Raw genomic sequence first — 19,980 nt, 5'->3', positions numbered from 1 at the left:
GCCCCCCCCACGTGGAGCCCCGCGGGCGCCGCCATGCCGCTCCCCGCCGTCACTACCGGCGCGCCGCGCAGCCGGATGCTCTCTCTCCCTCCTCCCTCCTCGCCGAGCGCCGTTCCGCTTCCGGGCGGCGAGATGACGGGCCGCGGGACGGCCAGCCGCTTCTTGGCGGCCGTCCTGCACAACGGCGTGGGCCGCTACGTGCGGCAGCTGCAGCGGCTGCAGGTGGTGTTCAGCCCCGCCGCGCCCGACGCCCGCGGAGCGAGGTGAGCCCGCCGCCCCCACCCGCGGCCTGCCCCGTGACCCCTGACCTCGGATCCCCCCCCTCCGTCCCGCAGGCAGTTCGTGGAGGAGGAAGCGGTGGACTTCGCCCGGCGGCACCCGGACGTGGTGGTGTACGTGCGGCCGTGCGACTGCCCCGCGCCCCTGCTGCAGGCCGAGTACCGTGAGTGGGGGACGGGGGAGAGGGGGGGGGGGCAGCGGGTGGCGCTGCGGGGACGCTGCGGCGACACCTCGCGTCTTGCCCCGCAGTGAACGGCACGGTGCGGGAGGAGCTGATCGCCAGCAAGACGAGCGAGGAGATCGCGCAGCTGGCCGCCAAGCTGGCCTCCCAGTCGGGCCTGGACATCGTGCGCATCCGCAAACCCTTCCACACCGCCAACCCCAGCGTGCAGGGCCAGTGGCACCCCCTCACCAACAAGCCCTCCGCCCTCACCGTGCTCGGCCCCCGCGCAGCGCCGCAATAAAGCCGCACACAGATGCACCGCCGCTTCCACGCAGAGCTGTCGCCTTTATTGCCCTGGGGCCGTACCGGGGGAACGGGATGTCCTTTCAGGGTGGCTCATCCACCCCACAGAGGGAAGGGAATGCCCGGCGGGGAGGGGGCTGTGCTCTGGGCGATGCCCTCAGTCCAGGGGGTGGCAGAGGGGGACACGGAGGGACAGAGCTGGGTGTCCCTCTTGTCCTCAGGGCACGGGAGCAGAGGTAGGTGAGGGGGAAGAGCGAGTTAGGGGCAGCAGGACCGCCGGGAAGTGGAGGCTCACAGGGAGCGGGCCCTGGGGCAGGGCTCCTCAGCACACGAGGGGACAGTCCGTGGCACAGGGGACAGCGGCCAAGATCCTCCCAGCATCCACTGGCGCTGCGTGAGGATGCAAAGGCGCATCGTGTCCAGTCTGCAGGGCGAGGGCGCCGAGAGGACGCTGTGCCCTTCCCACACCACATGGCGAAGACGCGGACAAGCCAACTGGTGTGCGTGGCCCTCGGGCTTAGAGAGCAGTCCTGCTGCCAGCAGCACCCTGCAGGGGGAGGGCAACATGCCGTCACACACCGGTACCCCTCCCTGTACACCACACACCGTGGTACCCCTCCCTATAGCACCCATCTCACATCTCACCCTGGGCTGATGGTGGGCACAAGCAGTTTCATCGCGGGTGCGGGGACAGCTCTCCTCCTCTTCCTCGCTGTCCCTCGCTGAACATCCTTCCCGCAGGCAGCCCTGAAGAGCAGACGTGCAGCAGGCAGCAGCTGGCTGCCCTGCAGCACAGCCCCGAGCCTGCAGTCCTGCTCTGCACCCACCTCTCAGTGCCTGGGCACCCAGGGCTGGGGATGCCCAATGGGGTGGACCACGTCCACACATCCAGGACACAGTCTCTTCTGCCTGGAGGGACAGACAGACACAAGCCCTCCCTCCCCGTGTCCACCATCAGTTGTGCTCCAGCTTCTGCCTCCAGCTCGTGGCCACCATTGGTGGGTTTTTATACATAAATAGAACTCCCAAATTTAAATAGATTCTTCTTTGGGGGATATTCTTCCCTTTTCTTTCCCACTGTTTTTTTTTCTGTACATCAAGTCTCAGAAGTGAGTGAAAAGCCAAAGGGATGGCCAAGCCCGGGCCCAGCCCGGCGCTGCGGTCCCAGAGGTAGTTTTGCTGAGTCTGTAACACTGCTGGCAGGGGTGGGAGAAAGGACCGGCAGGACCCCGGCCCTACACGGAGCTCTCATCCAGCTTCTCCACCAGCTGCATGTGTTTCCGCTTCTCCAGGATCTTGCTGAGCTCCTCGGTGAAGGACGCGCTGTAGAGCGGCGAGGCCAGCGGCTCGTCCTGCTGCTGCAGCAGCATGTAGCTGTTGCCATTCATCTTGCGGAGGACGCTGGGCAGGGAGCCCACCCCATTGGTGAGCTCGGTGGGCAGCGGCGGCGGCGGGGGCACGGCCACCGGCAGCTCCTTGGCTGGGGACACGGTGGCTGTGGGTGCTTCACCGGGGATGATGCGCAGGCAGGGGTAAGCCAGATCCTCCTCATCCTCCTCCTCGTCCTCCCCGCGGGCCTTGTGCAGGCAGCTGGCCGACACCGTCTGCAGCTCAGTACTCGCAGCCCGCGGCTCCCCCAGCACGTACTTCCCCCTGCGCTTCTCCAGGCAGGACACGTAGAGCAGGACGGTACCCAGCACGGCGCACAGCACCACCAGCACCACGATAGCCGACACGTAGACCACCTTGGTGTCCCCGGAAGCCTGGCTGGCCGCTAAGGGCCCAGAGGTGGTGGTGGTGGTGGCACGTGGCAGCTGGGGCAGCACGGTGAGGCTGTAGGCAGCCAGCAGCGTGCGCAGCCCGCGTTCCTCGCCGTAGCAGCGGTACTCGCCGCTGTGTCCTGGCAGCGTGTTGGTCACCAGCAGCCCGTCCACCCCGACGCGCAGCCGCTCCTGCCCCGCGCCCGACACCTCACTGCCGTTCAGCAGCCAGACAGCCCGCGCCAGGTTGGAGCGCTGGTCGCAGGGCAGCAGCACATCATCCCCGCGCAGCACCGTGCGGTTCTTCCACGGCAGGGAGCCTGCGGGGACAGATGTCAGATGTTAGGAGGAAGTTCATCACTTGGAGGGAGGTGAGGCCGTGGCACAGGCTGCCCAGAGAGCTGCGGGTGCCCCCATCCATGGAGGTGTTCAAAGCCAGGTTGGATGGGATCCTGGGCATCCTGATCTTCCAACCCCCCATGGCAGGGGTCAAAACTGGATGGGCTTTAGGGTTCCCTTCCAACCCAACCACTCTGTGATTCTATGACTTACCGCGCCCAGAGCCGCTCCGGCATCCCACATTGCCACTCTGCACATCCTGCACCAGCCCTGTGCTGTGGGACACTGGGGTTCAGCGCACGGCCCTGCTGCCAGCCCCACAGCCACCACCCAGCGGCACAACCCCTACCTGTCCCCACTGGCTGTGTCACGGCAGACCCGGCCATCCCAGGCACAGTACGGGTCCCGGGCGAGGATGCAGTCATAGCAGGAGCTGTACCTGGCGCAGGAGGCCAAGGGCACCTGCAGGACTCCACTCGCAGCCCCCACGTATAGGCTCCTCTGGGATGGAAAAGGCTGGCTCGCAGTATCGCCCCGCACACGGGGTGCCCCGTGCTGCCCCCAGCCCCATAGCTGTCCTCACCTGTCTGCGGGACACCACCAGCGTCTCCACGGGCTGCGGGTCCTGGAACACCTGCACCTCCTCGATGATGTGGAGGCTGGAGCCCAGCACCACGGCCTTGTGCAGCCAGCCGTCCCCTGCAGATGGGGCGGTCAGGGGACGTGGGACCCCCAGCACCACGCAGGGACCCATCCCACGTCCTAAGCTCACCTGTCCCCATGAAGAGCACGTCGTAGGAGCGCCCGTCGAGGGCCTGCACCCGGTCCACCGCCAGGCGGCTGTATGCCACGCTCCTCTTCACCAGCAGCGGCTCGCCGCCCGCTGGCTGCACCTCCTCAAACATCAGCGGGTGCAGCTTGACAAAGTCCAGCACGCTGTTGGGCAGGTCCTGCGACGAGTTGTAGCCCCTCTGGCGGGAGCTGTCTGTGATGCACTGCCCAGGGGGGAGGACACGGCTGTCAGTGGGGGCTCACCCACCTGGGCCCCCTCCTTGAAACCCGCACATCCTCAGCACTCACAGAGCCGGGCCGGGGTTCGGGCACCTCACCATCGTAGCGGGACCACTTGCGGGAGGAGTCCTGGTACTCCATGTAGGGCCCCTCAAAGGCACGCTGCACCTTGGAGATGTCGTAGCGGCACACAGCCGAGGCCTCCATTGTCCTCCTGGGTGCAGGACCTCCCGTTATCCCCCACCACCACCTCCATCCAATCCCACGCCCGGCCCCGCTCACCACTGCGCTGAGAGAGTGAAGGCAGCGTAGAAGACAGTGCTGGCCCAGCCACCGCTGTCCAGGCTGCAGACGCTGCGCAGCACCTCGTAGTAGGGGATGTAGCACACAAGGCGCGCCTTCATGAAGGATGTCCACTTGCGCTGCAGAATCTTCTTCCCCCCCAGATCGCTCTGGGAAGGCAGGTGGGGGGGGTCTTCATGGGAGCACTGAGCCCAGCACCCCCAGTGCAGAGACAGTCCCCATTCCCCCTTAGGGGAACCCCCTCCCAGAGCACACAACCAGCTCTGTCCCATGTGCATGCCCAGAGCCCCTGCTCCCCAGGGACATTCCCAGGGACACCCCTACCTTGCACACACGGGCCACCCGGGCCACTCGTGCCACCTGGCTCTTGTCAAAGAAGGATGTGGTCTCCTCGCCTGCTCGCTCCATGAAGAAGTAATAGATTTTGTCATCGTCACCCACGGGACTATCCTTGCTTTCCTGGACCAGCACGGAGGCCACAAACTCGGCATCTGGGGGAAACGGAGCAAGAGGTGGCAACTGGGAACTCACCAGATCCCCACGGTCCCTCCCTGCCTCAGTTTCCCCCTGCAGGACACCACGCCAGACAAGCCCAGCCACCAAACCCAGGGGACAGGGACACCTTTACCATTCAGCCAGTGCAGAGGGGACTCCTCCGTCTTCAGCGGCCGCTGGTGCAGGTTCCTCCTGATGTCGGGGAGGCTCCGAAACTCATAGCGTGTGGCTGTGTACAATCCACCATCTGCACAGGGCAGGCACCTGTCAGCACGGCCACCATAGCCCAGGGACAGCAGGGACAGCCCCGAAGGCCGCCACATCCACATGCCTCGAGCAGAGGAGGAGGAGAAGGAAGGGGATGCCCAGTCTTGCTGTACCCTCCACAAGCACAGCCAGCTGGCTGCCCCCAAGTGGCCCCACCTGACCTGGTGAAGTGCCACTTACCCACAATGAGGCCAGTGTAGCCGCGGGAGGGGTCATAGGGACACTTCTCTTTGCCTTCCTCAAAACGGGGGGGCAGCGTGAACCTGTCAGCATCCTGCAAGACCAGGGACATCAGCACAGGGGACAGCCTTGTGCCCACTAGGGCAGGGACAAAGCCATGCCCACGGCCATCCCCTCCAGTCAAGATGGTTCCCCAACAGAACACCAACACCCAATGTTGTTCTCAGCCGGGCTGGGTCCTCCCTGCACATCTGTGTCACCATAGGAGTTATTTTCTTTGGGGACTGTAGTTCAAAGCACTTTAAATAATGATGGGGCCAAGTGTGGCGGCTCCTCTAGTGGCTGGGGACAAACCAGACTGGCAGCACAGCTGTGGGAACGGGCACAGAACTGCTGTGAGCAGCTGGGGAGATGGAGGGACACACCACAGCTGTGGGAGGGATGCGAGACATGCAGGAGCCCATCTGGCTGCCGGGGTCCTGTGGCATCACTGTGACAGTGACTGCACCTGGGTGCTGCCACCCCGGATGGGGACAGGGATGGGGACAGGCAGACTCACGATGGAAGCACAGAGCGGGTGAAAGGCGTAGGTGCCACAGGCGTAGAGGTGCGTGGTGTTCAGCCTCTGTAGGAACCGCACGTGGTTGAAGCACTCGGTCTGTGGTGGACAGGACGCACATTACTGCCTGGGGACACCACGGGGCCCTCGCTGCCCAGGGACGGCCATACCTTGTTGTTCTTGCCCTTCTGCAGGCAGTCCAGCTGCTTCTCCGGAGATGCTTCCCAATGGATCTGCACAGAGAGAAGGGCCATCACCACATGATCCTCCCCCCCCCCAAAAGCCCAGCTTTGTTTGGAGGCTGTTTGGGAATGGAGGGCACCAGCTCACCGTGCGGTGAGAGCCATCGGCCACGTTGCTGGCATTGAGGGCGAAGACGGCCCCCCTGGCCCCCACGTACAGCACGCCCCGCTCGTCCTCCAGCAGCAGCGTGGTGTAGTTCAGGCTGCGCCCGCTGAACCGCTGCACGCCTGACAACTCTGCGGGGAGAAATGGTTTTCACAGCGAAACGCTCCCAAGCAGGCTGAGCTTCCTTCCTGTTCTCTCCCCGAGCCCTCTTACCGTCAAAGGTGACTGTCATCCTGGGGGTGGCATCCAGGTCAGTGGCGGAGCGACGACTGGGGTATCCCATGGCCACAGCCACCAGCAGGGCGGTCAGCAGCCGCACTGTGCCCCCACACATCTTCAGTCCCCGGCGCCCAGTGAGGGCAGCCCCTGGCCGGAGGGACCGGCACAGCCGCAGCTGGGGATGGGCTCCCCGGGACCCTCCTGAAACAGAGATCCAAGATCAGAGGGGCTGCTGGGCACAGGAATTTAGCCAGCCCAGGGAGTGGTCCCCAGGTTATCCATGTGCAAAGATGGCAGTGGGGCAGCCGGCATGACTTGAAAGCCAAAGGGCTCTGCTCCTTCTCCAGAGCCGAGCCAGGAACTGGGAGGATGGAAAGGAAATCCCAAACATGCAGAGAGCCGACCAGGACTGCTGAGGACAGAGAGCTGGGGAGGGATGCTCCAGGCACATGCAGCACAGGGCAATGAGAAAGCAATGAGAAGTCACTTGGCACCTCCACCAGATGTTTTCAAGCAAGACCGTGTTTTTTTTTCCCCAGTGTTTTTCCATTATATTTCAGTTTCTCTTTTATCAACAGCTGCCTTGAAGTTCAGCATCTTCAGCTCCCAGCCAGGAAGCAAATCCTGGCTAAGAAACCACCACAAGGAGGCACAGAGCCGAGCAGCCACACGGGGACACCAACATCCACGGGGACCAAAACCGCAACGAGAGGATGGGGAGATGCGGGGAGGCAGGATGGGACACGGGATCCCAGCACCCCATAGCTGCCTGCTGAGGGCAGAGACCATAGGGTATCTCTGCACAGGAGACCTCCCCACAAAGCACCCGGCATTAACCTGTTTGCTTAGGGCTTTTTTCTATATATACACCAAATACCTGGCCCTCCAGCAAAGCTGTTCAAACACGCCTGTTGCAGACGAATTCCCTAAAGCAAATACCGCACCGGGCTTCGGGCGGAGGGGAGGGAGAAGGGAAACAACAGGGAACCAGCAGGGCATGGGAGGAGAGGAGAGCGAGCAGGCACACAGCATCCCCTGCCCACATCACATCGCAGCGCTACGAGCTCAGCAGAGCCCAAACATCACCGGGAACAAACACAGCACGGCCATGTGCGTGGCCGGAGCGCGCCTCTTGCGTGCACACCCTTCCCTGGTTGCACCGTATGGCCGGACTTTAACCGGGAGAGCCCAGGCAGCACCGGGGCTGGGCACGTTGCGCTGTTCCAGCCCAGCGGCTGCGCCCATGTGCAAAGGCTCCTTCACCCCAGATTGAATCAACTTTGTCCTGAAGGAAACGAAGCAGCTCACTCCAAGAGCCTGTTAATGTTTCACTTGAAGGGAAGGGCTGCTCTGAGCTTCCCTTTTCTATTTATTTGTTTTTGTGGGTTTTTTTGTTGTTGTTTTTCGTTTTTTTTTAAATACCTACGAAGTGGGGGAAGGAGCAGGAGGGAACTGAAAGCATCCCTGGTCCAGCTCGTATCACCGCTGTGCTCTCCATGCCAGCAGCTCCTGCACTCCACAGGGACTCAGGCACTTCACCTTGTACCCACTCCCCACGCGGCAGCCCTGGTCCCAACCTGAGCCCAGAGCATGGGGACAAGGTTGGGGAGCACCCAGAGTTCCTCCGGCCGCCAGCATCCCTAAGCCTCGCTCTGCAAACAGGCAGATGCACCTGAGCCACACGGCTGTGGGCTAAGGGAGACACGGAGCCGAGGGAAAGCTGGGCAAAATGAAGATTCCCATTTAGGGTTGTGCAGCCCTCGGTTTTGGGAACGGCAGCGAAATCCTGCGAGATCCCGTGGCACCCAGTGAGCAGAGCTGGGATGAGGGTTGCCAGGCAACTTTCTGCAGCTTTTTCCCAACTTGCAGCCCTCCCATGCCTCTGCTGCAGCAAATCGTAAAACACCCCTGGGTGCAGCACCGGCGAACGGCCCCAAATGGGGCACAGCAGGGACACCCATCCCTGTCCCCACACGTCAGCAGCTGCGACCCGGGGCAGGAGGCAATCAATCCGCTCCTCAGCCAGACAGGACTTTGCCGACAGCAGCAAGAAAAACGCCAACTTGGCAAAAGTCCTCCGGGAAAGGGGGATCTGCGATGCGCTGGGTGCTGGGCCGGGGAGGGAAGGAGCGCCGTGACCTCCATCAGCGCTGCTCCGCGTTTATTTTGGTTCTTTAAACAAAACCCTGCTCGACCCCGAGGCGCTTCCCAGGAGATGCACGAGATAGCACGGCTCACGCGATGCTTCTCCTTTCCCCAAATTTGGGATGCGGGCGCAGCACAGGGAGAGCACCATGGGAGCTGAACAGGAACCGAGAAGTGTGCTGAGACACCGCAGCCGGGCGCTGAGCTCCCCCCGCCGGCACACGGGGGGATGGGGATGTGAGGTGCTGTGTCCCCGCGCTCCTGGGGGCACCGCGGGGAAGAGCATCCCCGCGGCAAAGCCATCCCCACGTGCCACCTCCTCCATCCTCAGCATCGCTGCCCCTGCCCCGCTGGGAAAAACCAGGAGGGAGAGGCACTCGGCGCTGGGAAAATCTCCACAGAAAGAAAACAAACAGTTTCTCTGTGGTTTTTTTTTTCCCCTGCTGCTGCAAAATGAGACAGCGTGGCCGGACGGATGGACGGACAGACATACAGCCCTCTGTGCCCAGCACAGCTCCCAGCAGAGCTTCCCGTGCCGGTTTGCTCGCACGCCGTGGCTCATCGCTGCAGCTCAGCCTTAAAAGGATTTGTGGTTGGAGCACATTGCTTCCACAGCAGAAGCAGGAGAATAATTTTAGAATTAAACCCCTAGGAACAATTAAAAATGAAAAAAAAAAAACACCACCACAACTCAAAGCCCCAACCCTAAATTTAAAGGGACGCTGCAGAGCCAGCAGCTGCCGGTGCAGCCTTGCTCAGATTTGGGGGTTTAGACCAGTTTGGGCCCATTTGCTCATCCCCATGGACGCACTGCGCTCCACCTCGCTGGGCCACGGGTCACCACGGGATTTGCTCGGGGTTTTGCTACTGGGGTTCTCCCTGGTGCTTGGGTTCCAGGCACTGCTCCCACAGCTGCGCGATGCAGGATGCAGGGCCCCGGCCCACAGGGCTGCGGGCGCTCCCTGCATGCCTGTTCCTTTATGCTTTATTTATTCCAAAGATAAACTGTTTCCTTATTTTTTTTTTTCCCCGAAGTCCAGCAAAACTAGATGATGGCAGCGTTCTTATTGGTTCCAGCGTAACGACCTCATCTTGTTTGTTCCAGTTTCCCTCCAAAACAACTCCAGCTTTGGGGTCAAACTGCAGCTGATGCTCTTTAACTCCGCATCCCACTCCCATACACCCCACGAGTGCGGCACTCGGCCTTTCCCAATGCAGTTTGCATGCAGACACGCTCACATCAGAGCCGGGTGGATTTGCATGGGTTTGGCAGCGGGGAGACGGAGTGATCCCCAGCCCCCGGGGGGGGCAGCAAGGGGGCCGAGCACAGCCACAGCCCCCCTGCAGGAGGGGAGGAGCGAGCAGAGCGCAGCCTGGCACCAAAGGTGCCCCAAAACCTCACCTTCTTCCTGCTGCCCACCGTGGCCACCTGGCTGCCCTCACCCCAAATTTGCTGCCGGCATTCCTGGCGGGGAAAGCAGGGAAAGGTTCCAACAGATGGACGTTGGGGGTGGGGGGAGGAAAAGCCGCGCAGCCCTCGCTCGTGGGAGCCGAAAGGGTTGGCATTGGTTTTGTGTTTTTCTTTCCCCTCCGGTTGCAACACAAAAACAAAGCGCTGATAGGGATCGGCGCACGGCGGGGGCAGCTCTGCCCCTGTACCCGCTGGGCACATCCCACGGGGGGCGGCGGCAGCGTCACCGCGGCCGTCGGGGATGGGGGCCGCGGCCACAGAGGGGGCTGGCAGCGGGCATCACTCACAGCAGTAATTCCCTGCCTCTGGGGGAGTCTGTGCTCCTCGTCCATTTTGGGCAGCCTCTTTGTCGCTAGAGACGGTGCCTCGGCACCATCGGATCCCTCTCGCGTTCTCCCCCCTCCCCACCTCAGGCTCCGGGATGGAGGAGCCGCGGGCCCACCTGGCTGCGGGCGGGGCGAGCACAGCCCCAGCCCTACCCCAGGAGCACGGCGCAATGCACTGCCCGGGCACGGGCACAGTCCCCAGTACGATGCAACCCCCCCCCGCGCTCCAGCGGTGCAGCCCCAAACCCTGAGCGGAACGGGGCAGGAGGAAGGGCTGCACCGCCACCAGACCCGCACGTCCCTTCCTCCCCCGCAACCCTGGTCACCCAAAAATCCCCGCCAGGTGTCCCCCGCCCCCATCCTGCCCAGGGTCCTGCTGCCCCCGGCACTGATCCCAGGACCCGCCCAACCCCCGTTCACCCCCGTCCCGAACCCTCTCGAGGTGCCTCTCCGCAGCCCGGCCCGGCACCCAGAACGGCACCCGCACTGGACCCAGCACCGGACCGTACCTGTGCACGCAGCACCACACCCGGCACTCAACCCCAGCAGACCCAGCGCCCGGACCCAGCACCCCAAATCCTGCCTGGGGGTGGGCCAGCACCCCGCACTCAGCACTCGTACCCTACGCTGGGGCACGTAGCACCTCGTCCGCGGACCCAAAGCCCCAAATCCCGCACCCCGCCGGCAACCGGCCCTGATCCCATCTCCCCGGCGCTTGCCTGCGGCTCGGCGCGGCTCGGCGCGGCTCGGCTCGGCTCGGTCCGGTTCCGCCCGGCTCGGCGCGGCGCTGGCTGAGCTGCCCGCCGCAGGTCGCTGTGCGCGGCCCCGCCGTGGGCCGTGCCGCGCCGCCCGCACTATGGCGCCCCCTGCCGGTCGCCCTGAGCGCCGCTGTCCCCCGCCCCCCTGGGTGTGTGAGGGCCGCGGGCCTACGGTGCTGCGGGGGCCGGAGCACGGAGCGGCAGGAGTGCCCTCCAAGTCCTGCAGCACCCCGGCTTGAGGCCACCCCGATCCCCTAACGCGGTGGGTGGGTGCCTGGAGCAGGGCCAGCAGCCAGGTGCAGGAGCCTGCACGCCCAGCCGGGCACTGTGCCCGGCCTGGAGCTCCGCGAGGGCAAAGTCCTCAAAGAGGGGGGAAGCAACCGCACGGCCTCATCGCACCACAGCCGGCTCACGGCCAAAGATCCCCCGGTGCACTGGCCTGGGGGTGCTGGCACCCCGTGTGTGGGGTGTGCTGGGGGTGCTGTGCCCCTCGGAGCCTCCTCTGCCCCACGTGGCCGAGCCCTCCTTCCTCATCCGTCACGAAAGCGCAAAGCACAACCGTGGCGTGCAATCTGCAGGTCGCATCTAGGGCACTGGGAAGCTGGCTGGAGCAGGAGGTGGGTGCTGTGCCTCCCTGCCGTGTTGGCAGAGCCATGCAGCGCCGCTCCCAGCACGCTGCCCTCACAGCAGGCTCCTGGCCGCTCTCCCACCACGCCTGCACGCTCCAGCGGCTGATTGCCATTTCCTCCTGTCCTCATGTCTCCGCACCTCGCCTCACATCCTGCCCACCCCACGGAAGGCAGACACCTGCGCACTGGACTCACTGCAGCCCTGCCCGGCACAGCCTGGATGGAGCCAGCCAGACCCGGAGCACTGCAGGGCAGCAGCACTGCCCACACAGCAGTGATTTTTGGGGGCGGATGGAGAACTCAGAGCGCCCAGTCCCCTGGGATGCATCCTGACCCCATTGTGGCATGGCACGGAGGAAGCCACCCGCATGCCAGCTGTCCCTATAGGGAGTTCAGGGAGGCTCTGATGGCTGCGGTCTGCAGTGCCCTTCCTGGTACAGGGATGAGCACAGGGAGAGCTGGTTGCAAGCACCAGCCATGGTTCAACCCCTTGCACTCTGGGCCCCATCCCATCCCATCCCATCCTGTCCCATCCCGTCCCACAGCAGCACTCCTGTCCGCCCACGTGGCTCCAAGCCCAAATTCAGGCTGTGCTAGCTCCTGGCCTTGGAGTGGGTTAATTAGTGCATGAGCAAAGAGCAAGCTGAGCCCGGTGTGCTCCACGCTGCCTATTTACAGGCCCGAGCTTGCGAGGCTTTAATTAATTAACGCGAGTCATCGGCAGCTGGAAACAGATCTATTTTCAGAGCTTCCGCTTGCTCTGCTGCCCCCATGAGATTCTCTGAAGCAATGGAGGGCCCTGCTGGTGCAGAGGCCAGGCCTTGCCTGCCATGTGCAGCCTTCCTGGGGCTGCAGCCAGAGCGGGGGGCCCAACACAGCGCTGTCCTTCTCCTGCCCTGTGGCGCGGTGCAGCCGGGTGGGGAGGAAGAAGAGCCGTGGCGGTGCCCAGCCGGCCAGCCCGGCCCGGCTGCTCTGTAATTGCCCTTTGTGTCACTCAGGACACCCGGCTGGTTCGCAGCGAGCCTGCCCACAGCCCGCTTTGCCCCTCCGATGCCCAGCCAGCACAGTGATGGCTCCCACAGCACACCACTCCTCCATCCCGAGTGGCACCGCTAACGACAACATGGCCACGCTGCTCCATTCGCTGCTGGGATCATCACACGATGCGGGGGTGCCGCTGGCACACAGGGGGCTCAGGCTGCCCCCAGGTTGCTGCCTTTGGTCCTTGGCAGGGAGACCGGGCTGCTCCCGGTGCCACTGCCCCTCCTTCGCCCCGAGCGAGAGCAGTGAGATGCAGCCCCATTGCAGGGATTTGGCTCGGTGCCGCCAGTTACAAAACCTCCTCGTGCTGGGAGCTGGGGATTTATGAAACCCTGTGAAATCCACGCCAAACCAGCACACTGCCCACCGGCTCCCAACCCCAAGACCATAACGCAAGGGATGCGGGGAGAGCCCCTTAGTTCTGGGTGAACCCAGCACAGGACAGGCAGCAGCACTCCCCTGCATCCCTCCAGGCAGAGCACAGAGCGGGGCACAAGGAGCCAGTGGTGCTTAGGCCATCCTGACCCGGCACGGCTCTTGTGAGCCCCGCCAACCGCATCGGCCCTGGGATGAACGCTCCAGCAGGCACAGAGCGTGAAAGGCGCTGGGTCCTCTTCCCTCTGAGATGCTGAGCAAACTTTCCGAACCACTGTTCCTTCGGGCTGGGAGCCAGCAAGGAAAATTACAATTGCGGGATTTGTCTGAGAAAGTTGTAACGTGCCAGAAGCCAGGGGCACGGCCAGCCCTTGCTGCTGCGGCTCCAGCAGGCACTCAGGGCTCAGTTTCTTTTATGGATGAGATTTTTCCCCTGGCTCCATACAGCAGTGGGGTCACTGCCTCCCACCTCCCTCACAATCAGACCCCACGTTCCCCCCGCCCTGTGCCAGCATTTGCAAGTGGAAATGGGGATGCTTTGCCCAGGTGCCGGCTGGCTGCAGGGAGCAGCAGCTGAGTCACGGCAGCCTCCGCCTGCCTTCCCCTGCCCTGCTGCCCCAGGGAAAGGCAGGGAAAGCCTTCCCAGCCGGTCCGGACAGACAGACAGCACACGGCCAGGGCAGGTCAGCAGCAGGTGGGACAGGAGGGAGCAGAAACGTTCCAGGGATGAGCAGCGATGGCAGGGACGCGGCCACACATCGCCAACGAAAGGGCTGCGACCTCTCCCTCCCACACACCGAGCCCAGGCTGCTGCCATCCACACGATTTAAGCAGCGGCCTCGGCAGCACCGTAAATAACCTGCAAGCGCTGGCAGCCGAAGCTGAACGCGTACATCACTCTCACGGTTTTTCTTCGCCTCTGACACTTTGATAGGGGCGAGGGGGTGGGGGAAGGAGAGGAGCTTCCAAAATTTATGAGCTGGGATTTAAAAATACATCTGCTCAAGAAGCGCTGCTGAGACGGAGAGGAGAGCGGCTGCAAGGCTGCCTTCAGGAAGGCACAGGAGGGAGCCGGGAGAGCTGGGAGGGCTGCGTGGCTGTGTCGCAAGCAGAGTGCCCGGGGGGACTACGCTGCAAGTGGCGGCTGTCTGTGCCACGCATGGCAAGGCTCCTGTGAAACGAGAGGTAGGGGCAACAAATCAGGTGCTAAAATCCCCCCAGCCCTATGGTAACGCCAGCTGCCATGAGGAGCGGGTCGGGCTCTCAGCTCCCCTTGCATGCACCTTCTCCTTTGCATCCCCAAGAGGACCATCCATCCATCCATCCATCCATCCATCTATCCATCCATCCACCCATGGCTCCTGGCCTCCTCTGGGCACAGACCCCTTTGTTCAGAGAAGAGGCGTGCAGCCGGGATGTAGCCAAGATATCTCGGTGGGGAATCATGGGTCTGATAATGAAGCCAAGTGGACGTCAGGAAGAATCACTGTGGTATCAGAGTGCTCGGCCTTACAGGCACTGCCCCAGTGGGGTGCTGCGGAATGAGCGGCTGAGAAAGGCTGCCCAATCCTGAGCCACATTTAAAAGTAATTTAGCCCAAGCGACAATGATGCTCAAAGCAAGTATTTGTCTGCTGAGACAAAATGAGCTATTTCAGTCTCGCCTCTGCTTTTAGTTTTCTTTTCAAGTCCAGCAAAGGACTGGCAAAGGCTGAGCTAAGGCCTCCCTGCACAGCCCGCAGCTCCCTCCTTCCTCTGGAACGATGCTGTGAGCACACAGTGCAGTCCCTGGGGTCTGCAAGTCACAGCCCCCCTGAGGGCGATGCTTTGCCATGGAAACATCTCCCTCCTAACCACACATCTATCAGCACATGTCCCAAAAGCAGCCCGGCCTTCATGACGTGGTGAATTTTGCTTCCATCTGAGGAAGATGGGAGCCTTACCCTCCGCGTGCTGCTTGTTCAAGTTCGAGGGTAACCCACAGAAAGGATGTCAGGGGAGTCTTGGGCACGTGCCACGTGGACATGCAACTTCTCCAACATAGGCTTTGCAGCTCAGTGAAATTTCTCTGCAGCCTTTGGTAAAAGATCTGCATCTCACCAGTACCTCTGCTGTTCAACCCAGTTAATGTATTCCCAAGCCTGATGGTTTTCCCCTACACAGTCAGATTTTGGGAAGTTACGCAGAGTTGCCTCACAAACAGCCTTTGTCCTGAGGTGTTTACGGACTGGGCAGTATTCATCACATCCTGGCATTCTAGCACATCTCCTATTACATGACGGTGTAAATGGGGCTTCTTAAGAGTCAGCTGAATTCCTTTGATTCATGTCCCTGCATATCCATACAGCTAATTTACCTTTATAAACAACAGGGGAAAAAAAGAAGAGAGAGAGAGAAAAGAGGAGGGAGCTATTAAGGCCAGTGTCAAAGCCAGCACAGCACACGCCGCAGGGCTGGGTTAATGAGCAGCTGGCTGGCCGGAGCCGGGCCGCTGTCCCAGCAGGGCTGACTCAGCCCAGCAGCCCGAGCGGGCAGCTCCTGGGCACCCGCAGCTCCTGGGCACCCGCACCACAGGAGTGCTGGTGCAGCACCTGGGCTGCACCAAGGTGCTGGGGGCTCTGGGGCTGCAGGCTGTGACACCAGGGCTTCTCGCAGCCATCGCACACGCGTGGCCCCGGCCAGCCCTCCTGCAGCACTTCAGGGGGAAAGAAAACAACCACGAATGCATTGCTATGCATATAGGAGGCATCGATTTTGTGCGGCACGCCAAGGCCGCTCCGTGCGCATCGTGTGACCGGCCGAGCACGCAGCGTCCCCCCGCCTGCGAGGCAATGTCACCAGCAGCTCCCTGCAAGGACACTGCCAAGGCGAGGGAGCGGGGATCTGCGAGACGCCCGTCACCATCGTTTATTCTCATCATTTCTGACCCTCGGGGTAGGAAGAACATCAGAGCACTGCGGGCACGAAACAACAAGCTTTGTAGGTCATATCAGCGTGCTAAGCCCCATTAGGAACCGCAGCACGAAGCATGAATAATACTCCTTTTATTCCACCATATACCTCAACGCCCTTTAAATAAATGTAAATGGTTATTTACGGACAGGGCTTGTGTGGCACGTCTGCTCGCAAACACGGGACTCCAGCGGAGCTGGAGCAATAAGTTTGCTATCTCCCCTATGTACAAGTCAGAGTAACCGCAGCGCTGATAGGATTAGCGATTGCCCAAGGGATCCCTGGCAAAAGAGCAGCGGGAGAGCACTGTAAATCTTACACGAGTGGATTTATGCGCTGCCTGTCAGCCCAGAGCCGTGGAGCAGCAGTCCTCCCGGGCCACGTTCTCTGAAGGACAGCGAGGCAGCGAAAACTTTCAAAGATTGCAAGGTTGGGACCTTCAAGAAGCAACTGGGTCATCTCTGAAAAGCAGCGAGCAGGCCAACCTAGGCAGCCTCCCTTAAACCCTTTCAGCAAATAACTGCATCGATTGCCAAAAATTATCTGATAAAGCGAACCCAGGGAGAGACGCAGTGACTCATCCCCTCCCCAGCGCGTTAACTCCCTTTTGTCTTTGCCACGGCTGGAGCAGGGCGAGGTTGCCCCCAAGAGGCAAATCCGACACAGCAGCTACAGAGGGAAATACCGAACGCCGTCCCGAAGAGATCGCACGGGGGAGGTTTAAAATCCAGCCTCACGTTCCCTTGTTGTCACTTCTCCGCTAGCCGACATCATCTATCGGATGGGGAGCGGGGTGGGGTGGGCTCCCGTCCCGCACCCTGCGGGATGCAGCCTGGAAGCTCTCAGCCAGGGACGGCCGCTTTCATTTCACAGACCCTGATGGGTTTTTCTGCCACTAAAACGCTTTCTGAACGCCTCTGCTTTCAGCCTCCACAACATCCTGAGGCAAGAAGATCCCCAGCTCCACCGTCTCCTTTTGTTCGCTCTGAGCCTTCACGCTAATTAAAGAACTACAGAGTCTGAAGCCAAATGACAGAGAGGCACTGAATAACTTCGCTCCATTCGCCCCTTTTCAGGCCATTTGACTGCAGAGCTCCCCATCCATCTCCCTTTCCAACGTTACAACTGTTATCTGTTTCCCAGCCGACGAGATGCAGCCTGCAGACGACAGCAGCTTGCTTTGTTCCTCCCCTATACACACGCGCACGGGCTCCATCCCAAAGGGCTGAACCCAGGCAGGGACGTAACCTTGGCCCTGAGACAGCTGGAGCCGCTCTACAAGAGGACGTGGGCAGCTGGAGCATCCCAGCTGCAAGGAATGGGGGGTACTTACTGCTCTGCGCCGGGCTCCTGGCGGGCCCCCCCGCGCCACCCCGCTCAGCAGCGGCACAGCCCCGCATCCCCAGCACCTGAGCTTACGGTCAGCTCCCAGCCAGAGGTGACATCTCCAGGACGGCCGCCGCCGTGCTCGCTCCTGCTGGGCTCTTAATTACGAGGAAGGCTGACACAGTTTCTCAGCAAACAGCATCCATGTACTGCGGGGAAAAACAGAATGAGGGCAAAGGAAAAAAAAAAAAAAAAAAAAGGGCTAATAGGAAGAGAAAAATCAACCGGAATGAAAAACACGGCGCGCTGTGCAAACTTTACCATAACAGTGCTGGAGCCCAAGTATTGAAAAAATAGGTTAGTACACGGGGGAGGCAGGCAGCGCTCCACGGCTGCGTGAGAGAAGCGGTATTGGGCACAGCACCGGAGCCAGCCTCACCTGCCAGGCCTCCCTGCAGCTGGGCGCGGGGCAAAGCACGCGGATTCTGTTTCCAGCACACAGATCAATTCGCCTGCGAGCCTCAGGAGCCCACAACTGCCCCGCAGGATTTACGCTGCCTTTTTAAAGCCTGCGGCGCAAAGAAAGCACCAAACTTAATGCCTGGCCTTCCTCTCCCCAGCACCGAGCCTGCCAGCCTTAAGCCGTTATTTTTATTCCAGTAAGAGCCCAGCGGTCAGCCCGGAGAGCTGATGGACCTCCTGCTACTGCCCGAGCCGCAGGAGCCAGGACTTCCATCTCTAAGCAGGCTTTGAGAAAAGAGCTGGAATTAAGTGGCAAAGCCCTCGAGCCTTTAAGCCGTCCCCCAGCACCCAGCGCTCGCTACCCTGGTGAAGGACCTTGGCCCAGCGGTCCCAAAGCAGCCGAGATGTTAGTTACCCTGCAAGACGGAAGCAGCATGGCTCACCCGGCTTCTAGCAGCTGCAGCAGCGAGCGTGAGCCCAAAGGAAACCACAGGGAAAAGGGTGTGTGCCAGTGGCCCCATTTCCTACGGCCGGGAGCCCTCCTCCGTGCATCACATGGGGTAAGACACCTCGGGCAGCCTCGGGCCGGTGGCTTTGATGACGGGCACAGGAACGATTCCAGCTGAGCTGCCACCTCCTCCCCTGTTACCTCCCCGCAGGGAGCTGGGAGGGGGCAGGGAGGCTGGAGGAGATGAAGTGCTGCTCACCAGGCTCAGTGAGACATCCGAAGAGCTGCAACGCGTCTGAATACCGCTTAAAGGCCACGTGAAAACACATCTCAACAGGCAGCGCTCCCAGCAAGCGTGGGGACTAGCTTTCAGCACCCAGAGCAAAGGATCAAGGCAGGAAGACGGGAATGTTTTCCCTCTCTCACCACCCAGCGCCGCGTCTGATAGCAGGTAAAGCGTTCCCTTTCAAATTCCTTACTACAAAGACGAAGAAACGCCGGCTGAAAGAAGTCAGACAAAACTAAAAGCGCCTCGGTAAGGACCAGCCCTTCGAGGAATTTACTTTCCCTAGGAGCCTTCCCAGCAGCAGCCCAGGCCGTTCCCCAGCACGGAAAGTACTTTTCAACACCAGATAAGGAGGGGCCCCATCGGTTAAGCTGGCAAAACATCCACAAGGCAAAGCATCAAGGCATTTGGCAGCCCAGGGGAAGATGGGAAAAATCGCAATCCGAACGTCACTGGGAGCATTCAGATAATATAAACCACAAGGCACGAGCTAAATCCGTCGGCGGCCGCCTGACCTCTCTGGGCAGCCCCTTAACCACGCCGTGTTCCGTGAGCGTGGCCTGGCCCTGCCCTGCCCCCCAGCAGCCCCACGCCGGGATTGCACCGTGCAGGCCGCTGCACGCCCCGCACACCTCCTTGCTGCGCTGCAGCCTGGCTCTCTGCACAGAACCGGGTTGATCCCAGGAGCCTTTTCCCTTGGGCAGGCCAAACGCTAACCCTGCAGGGCCTCTCTGGCGCAGCAGGGTGGTTCCCACCAAGGAGCTCTGGGCAAGAAGGCTTTGTAAGCCCATGGAGTGAGTTTGCAGAAGGAACGGGGGGGGGGGGGGCTGCCTCCAGCAACAGCCTGAGCTGCCCTTTCCAGTGGAAAAAAAAACAACCAACCAGACTTGCACAACTACTGGAAAAAAAAAAGAAAAAAAAACAGCTCAGAAAACACAAACATACGTGACCACTGTAATGTCATGCCCTGAAGTACTGCGGCCTGCGGGAGAATCCCCTCTCACCCAGTGACCTGCAAGCATCAGCTCCAACCTCCCCACAAAGCAGCACCTGGGTGAGGGCACTGCCGGGCACAAGACAATGCCAGCACTGCCCCTTGGATGAAGGCAGAGCTCGCTTGTCCGTGCTCAGAAAGCTAACACCGCAGCATCCAGCTCTCATTTTGAAAAGGTCTTCTTCCACATTCAAGTGCTACCTCTCCAATCCTACTGGGTAGCCCTCGCCCCAGCTGCTGTGCCATTAAGAGCAGCGTAAGTGTGTGTTTATCACTTTTCCCCAAAGGCATTCTCAGCTCAACTATCAGCTTTGGGGACTTCAGAGAGCTGCTGCGGCCGCTGCATCAGGGAAGCCTCCCCATCCCCCTGCCCTTCAGGCAGCCCTGCCTGCGAGCCATTCAGCACTTCTGAAATCCCCTTCCATTACTGAGTTCCACAGCAGAACTGGGAGGGTATGAGATGTGCAAACAGTTTTTCAACTTAAAAACAAACTTTTTTTTTTTTTTTTTTTTTTTTTTTTTTTTTTTTTAAACCATAGGGA

At 61.2% G+C, this 19,980-nt stretch overlaps 2 protein-coding genes across 6 annotated transcripts; one reads left to right on the top strand and one right to left on the bottom strand.

Annotated features, from left to right (window-relative positions):
* Positions 90-776, top strand: MRPL43 (mitochondrial ribosomal protein L43). Its single transcript, XM_021399524.1, has 3 exons — positions 90-263; positions 336-442; positions 529-776. Exons 1-3 carry the CDS (start codon positions 133-135, stop codon positions 741-743), a joined length of 453 nt encoding a protein of 150 aa, XP_021255199.1. The 5' UTR covers positions 90-132; the 3' UTR covers positions 744-776.
* SEMA4G (semaphorin 4G) lies at positions 768-11,032 on the bottom strand. Of its 5 annotated transcripts, XM_021399523.1 has the most exons (17): positions 10,888-11,032; positions 6,221-6,427; positions 5,990-6,138; positions 5,830-5,892; positions 5,660-5,758; positions 5,101-5,194; positions 4,787-4,900; positions 4,483-4,649; positions 4,138-4,307; positions 3,925-4,069; positions 3,617-3,839; positions 3,428-3,543; positions 3,194-3,345; positions 3,058-3,119; positions 1,573-2,825; positions 1,391-1,492; positions 768-1,292 (listed from the first exon to the last, which is right to left on the bottom strand). In XM_021399523.1, the coding sequence occupies exons 2-15, from the start codon at positions 6,339-6,341 to the stop codon at positions 1,981-1,983; spliced, it is 2,520 nt and encodes an 839-aa protein (XP_021255198.1). In that variant the 5' UTR covers positions 6,342-6,427; positions 10,888-11,032; the 3' UTR covers positions 768-1,292; positions 1,391-1,492; positions 1,573-1,980. The 5 variants fall into 5 exon arrangements, with proteins under 5 accessions (XP_021255198.1, XP_021255193.1, XP_021255195.1 ...); XM_021399518.1 differs by having other exon boundaries at positions 1,391-2,825; XM_021399520.1 differs by having other exon boundaries at positions 1,391-2,825; positions 6,221-6,430; positions 10,901-11,032.

This window comes from Numida meleagris, chromosome 5 (genome assembly GCF_002078875.1).
Source record: "Numida meleagris isolate 19003 breed g44 Domestic line chromosome 5, NumMel1.0, whole genome shotgun sequence".
NCBI classification, from domain to species: domain Eukaryota; kingdom Metazoa; phylum Chordata; class Aves; order Galliformes; family Numididae; genus Numida; species Numida meleagris.
Note: the sequence above shows the minus strand (reverse complement) of the source record. Positions and strands in the feature narration are given on the sequence as shown.

What these genes read in the sequence shown, in the direction of transcription:
- SEMA4G (XM_021399518.1), bottom strand. Translation starts at nt 6,341, where the DNA reads ATGTGTGGGGGCACAGTGCGGCTGCTGACCGCCCTGCTGGTGGCTGTG. An exon ending in CCGATGGCTCTCACCGCACG is followed by an intron (nt 5,893 to 5,989) that starts GTGAGCTGGTGC and finishes CTCTCTGTGCAG; the next exon opens with ATCCATTGGGAAGCATCTCC. An exon ending in TGGTGGTGTCCCGCAGACAG is followed by an intron (nt 3,346 to 3,427) that starts GTGAGGACAGCT and finishes TTTCCATCCCAG; the next exon opens with AGGAGCCTATACGTGGGGGC.
- MRPL43 (XM_021399524.1), top strand. Translation starts at nt 133, where the DNA reads ATGACGGGCCGCGGGACGGCCAGCCGCTTCTTGGCGGCCGTCCTGCAC. An exon ending in CCCGACGCCCGCGGAGCGAG is followed by an intron (nt 264 to 335) that starts GTGAGCCCGCCG and finishes TCCGTCCCGCAG; the next exon opens with GCAGTTCGTGGAGGAGGAAG. An exon ending in CCTGCTGCAGGCCGAGTACC is followed by an intron (nt 443 to 528) that starts GTGAGTGGGGGA and finishes CTTGCCCCGCAG; the next exon opens with TGAACGGCACGGTGCGGGAG.